The 4671-nt window shown below is 40.8% G+C and overlaps 1 protein-coding gene across 1 annotated transcript in view; it reads right to left on the bottom strand.

The window, feature by feature from the left end:
* Positions 1 to 2276: 2276 nt before the first annotated feature.
* mych (myelocytomatosis oncogene homolog) overlaps positions 2277 to 4671 on the bottom strand; it is a gene marked incomplete in the record, with an annotated part of 6040 nt that continues 3645 nt past the window's right edge. The window contains 1 exon segment of the mRNA XM_035662827.1: positions 2277 to 4671. Within this exon segment, the coding sequence (XP_035518720.1) occupies positions 4417 to 4671 (255 nt within the window).

The following is a 4671-nucleotide window of genomic DNA, read 5'->3' on the forward strand; positions in this document are numbered from 1 at the left end:
AATTGATTTTTTATTGCCTGTTTGCACCGTGGGTCCGAGAGGACTGTTTCATCTATGCTGCATGTCGTGCATGTATAGCATACTTGACAATAAAGTTGACTGAACTTGACTTGACTTGACTTGACTCAAGGCTATCCAATGTCCTGCCAGCTTGAGAGAGGGGAGGTGGGATTGGCCTCTCATTCAGAAGATCAATAGGATATATTGATTGACAACTGCACTGCAAATAGTACAAGCTGTTGTTAGTCCACCAGCCATGCTAGCTCCCACAGTTTATACTTACAATATTCGGCACATTACATGGGTGAGTTTTGCCTTCCAAGATCATACCATGAGCTGTACCATTACAGTCCATTTGTGGAAGGAAGGACTCACTTTCACTTGCAGTATGAACAGGTGAAATTAACTTCAAAGGCCCTGCACAGCAGCAGGTGGTGACTCATTCTGCCTAATCCCACTTCTCAGATGTTGAACTATTCTGGAAATCACAAGGTCCACTCTCTCAGTGTGCCAATACCAAGCATTCACCATCTTAATAGGTGCAACAGGAGAGTGCCGGAGATTTCAAATCATGCGAGTCTATACAGTCCCATACAGTCCCGAGCAGAGGTACCTGTGAACCTGTGAGGATGTGCCATGGGTAGGAGAACCTTTAAATCAATATAAGACCAGGTTTAAGAAAGACTAACGGCTCATTTATTACAGTGAGCCAAGACTCCAGCCAAACCTTGCTCCACTTTTGCTCCATGATTCTGCAATGCACTGCATCAGCCAATGCACAAATGGAAGATAACAGATAAAAACTTTCTAGAGTTGTTAAATAGGGACTGCACAGTGTTACACATCAAAGTCTGTTACAATGTCAAAGTCTGTTTACATGTCTTGGGGAGTACTATTGCTTAAAGCCTTCTGTGACTCCAGATAGAGCTGTGTGAAATTTGATGAATTGCCTCAAGTGATGTCACTAGAGTCAGTCTGGGTTTGGAAACAAAATCTGGAGTGAGTTAGAAAGGACTGAGCTTACCAGACCTGTGTAGCTCGCTCCTCATCTCTGCTCTATGACTTGATTAGCCACTAGTTAGCATAACACACCCAAATCTCTTACCAAACAACGGATGGTCAAGTTGCATTGTGGGTAACGTAGGTACCAAGTTGTGGAATAAAATAAAAAAGCTTAGATTTCGTTCTTGGTTTTGCAGAAACCATTTTGATGCTCTTTGTTAAAACTGTCCGTCATCAGTCAGAAGTGCAAAGCTAAATTGGTGGAGCACTCCTTTATAAATCCAGTCTCATTCTATGAACAACCTCTGTGCAGTGTTTTAGCATGCCATAAGCCTTCAGACTCATGGATCTGTTAGTCAAACTGGACAACATGGATCACATTTCATTCTGTAACCAGTGCCTAAAGACAGTGCAGCCCCTTGTGTTACGCAATGCTGTTTCTTGGTCTAAACACCTCGTAGCTAGCTAGCTGTTCTCCCCACGCTGCCATCCCCTAATATCGACCCAAACAAGCCGACCCCCCAAAAAAGCTTTCTGTGATCATTTAAGATCGACACTGCAGTCCCACAATGAAGTACTGTTTCAAATTGTAATCCCTCGACACTTGTTAACCATAAAAAGTAACCGTGTTACTGTAACTGTGCTCACACTGGACCCAATGTATTAACCAACCCAAATAAAGATAGAAACCAAATTTACCACACGGGCGCTTTGTGCAGACTGACAACTGAACAGTTTTAGGTTTCTATTATCAGTTTATTTTGTTGATTTAAACATTTATTGTTTAACTTGTAAAGGCAGCAATGATGCAGCACAGATTTTATTCCATATTCATTCATCTTTTCAAGAGTTTTATCAGCTGTAGTAAACTATATGGATATGTTTCACTATATTTGTTTTATTTTCAATGTTTGAAGTTGTATCATTATGCAATTAAAAAACATTAAACACTACAATTTTCCTGCTTTCCAATCTGGATCTATATTATCACTGTACACGCAATAGATGTGTGTGTGTGTGTGTGTATGCAATAAAACCACAGACTTCCCAAATCTCATTCATTCTTTAATTACATCAATATTTAAAAAAGTGCCGTTTGTCAAGAATAAGATTTGTTTTAAATCCACAAAACTCAAAATGAACAAAGAAAAAAAGACTAAAATAACTTATGATACAATAACAAAAATATTTACATTTTTAAAAAATCTGTACAATATTTAAACCAGAAAAAAACAACATTACAGGCCAGACTGCAGCCAGGTGGAGGTAGGTTGTATCATGCTAAGAAAAGAAAAAAAAAAAATCATCCCTGCTGTCTTGTCAAAACCTCTGAATCTTTACTTCAGGAGGCAGCTCTTTGTGACTGTGAAGCTCTACAAAAAGGAAAAAATTTAAACCAATAATTGGAGACGTTTGGAAGCTTCCCTGAAAAAAAACTAGCTCATAATAGAAGCAGGCGAGGTTTTAACCAGACAGTGACATAATCAAAAAGGAAACAAGGAGTCAACAACAGAATGCATTTCAAGGCAGAACAGGTTTTTACCGCTAAAAACACCCTCTATTCTCATTATTCCTACCGACCAGGGTCTGTTCACCCAGACTCAAGAAGGAAGAACTGCTAACCAAGATATAGGATGCATTTTAAGACATTTGACACTAATAAGCAAATGTTTCCCATTTGCAAATTCAATAGCAAACAGCACATTAATGGATAACATTGGCAATTATTGATAAGAGTACAATGGCATTCAGTTAAACATTCAACCCCATTATTGATATTTCAAACTTCAGATCCAGCCCAAAGACAAGTTCGACAAAACACCTGATAGTAAACGGATACAACAGGCTCCTGGTGAACACGTACAGCCTTAATCTTTTACTTTTTTACCATCTTAAAGTATTACTTGATATCACGGCTCTCTTCAGCGTCTATGTTGTGTCCATGTGGTCAAAAATAAAAGCTCAATGGGCACAAAATGGTGCCAGCGCATCACTTTTTCAAACTTTTTTAAATGGGGAATGTTGGCCAGTGGCCCTCGTTCATGTAACATGTACATGGTCGAAATTTACTTCTACAGTCAACAACATGTTCCGTCATTATAGGTTTAAAGATCCTATAAACTGCAGCTCGATCAGATGTTATGCGACAATCTCGCGGAAAATCTACACCAGTTTGATCAATGAGGGCCACCGATGAATGGACTTTCCACTGGATTCATGGTAAAAATGTAAATTCATACTTGGCAAACTTAACTAAATGTCACAGTATCACTGCTACAGCTTCCTCTAACCAGAACCTTTAAAACAACAATAATAATATTAATATGTTAGGACACCATCAGTCTGTCACTGTTTTGGACATGCAAATGTTATTTAAACGTTTTCTGTCCAGACTTTGGCTGATTTGCTACGATAGCACGGCTCACAGTTCAGTTCACTTTCAAGTTCGGTCTCCTCAAAACCTGAATGTTGTTTAATATGGCTACCTTTGAGTTTAAACAATTTATTAATGAAAAATACTTAATACACAAAAGTAATTTATATATTTTCAAACTAGAGGACACACACGCACACACGCACACTCTGAAGAGAGCGAGCTGGCGGTGAACTGAACTGAGGCCGAGCACTGCTATGTGTACAGTATCAACCCCGGTCTATACAGTACTGTCATTGACACACATTAACCTGATAACAGAGTGGTGTAGGGCCCATGGGTCCGCCTGAGGCCAACAGGGCTGGAAGCACACTGAAGAACCTCTTCTTGTTAAAATAGCATTTAATTGGAATTTAACTGGAATCAACAGAAATGCAGTGGACCAAATAACTTCTAAGCCACCATCACACACCTGTGGAGGGATCACTGGATAGTATGGCTATAAGACATCCTGAAACCACAATATTCAAGTTTCATTCAACTGCTGAGCTGATGTGGCTTCCAGTTATTTGACCCAACAGGTGCTGTGTCATTTTCCCCCTTCGCCATTTGGCATCCCCAAAGTACGGACTCCCAAATGGGATGAAATAAACAATAACAAAGAGCTACAGATCATTCAGTGTGCATCCAGCCAAAAAAAACAACAAATAAAAATCTGCTCGCTCTGTCCTCGTTCCAACTTTAAAAACCTCCTACTCTCTACAACAGTCAGCAGTCAAGGCATGAGAATGATCAATTCTGAGGCAATGAGTGTGTTGTGTTTGTCCATAGTTGCAATGTCTTTACAGTCCAGAGATATTGTTACCATAAAGTCCTTGAAATTTCAAACTTTGTGCGTTCTTTTCAGCATGACACGCCATCCTTTATCCCCGCCCGTCTCTCTGTATTTGTACAAAGTCTCTTCCCTTATCCACCCTCGCCCCCCACCCAAATTGTCTCTAAACATCTAAAACTGTAGCCCATCGTTCGCCCCTGGTCCATTAGCTGCTGAGCCGCTTCAGCTTGGCTTTCAGCTCTTCCTGTTTGGCTCGAAGTTTGTCCTTCTTGGACTGCAGTCTGTGGCCCTCATCCTCCAGGCCGTAGATGCAATCTCGCGCCTTCTTCAGGATTACAACCTTGGACGCCTTGTCGTTGTGCGACAGCTCCGGCACGTTGTCGCGCAGGCGCATGAAGCAGTTCTTCAGCTCGTTGCGCCGCTGCCGTTCCATCACGTTGTGCGTCCGCCGCCGCTCCTC

Source organism: Morone saxatilis, unplaced genomic scaffold (assembly GCF_004916995.1).
Source record: "Morone saxatilis isolate NCDOM2014 unplaced genomic scaffold, NCSU_SB_2.0 Contig18, whole genome shotgun sequence".
Lineage (NCBI taxonomy): Eukaryota > Metazoa > Chordata > Actinopteri > Moronidae > Morone > Morone saxatilis.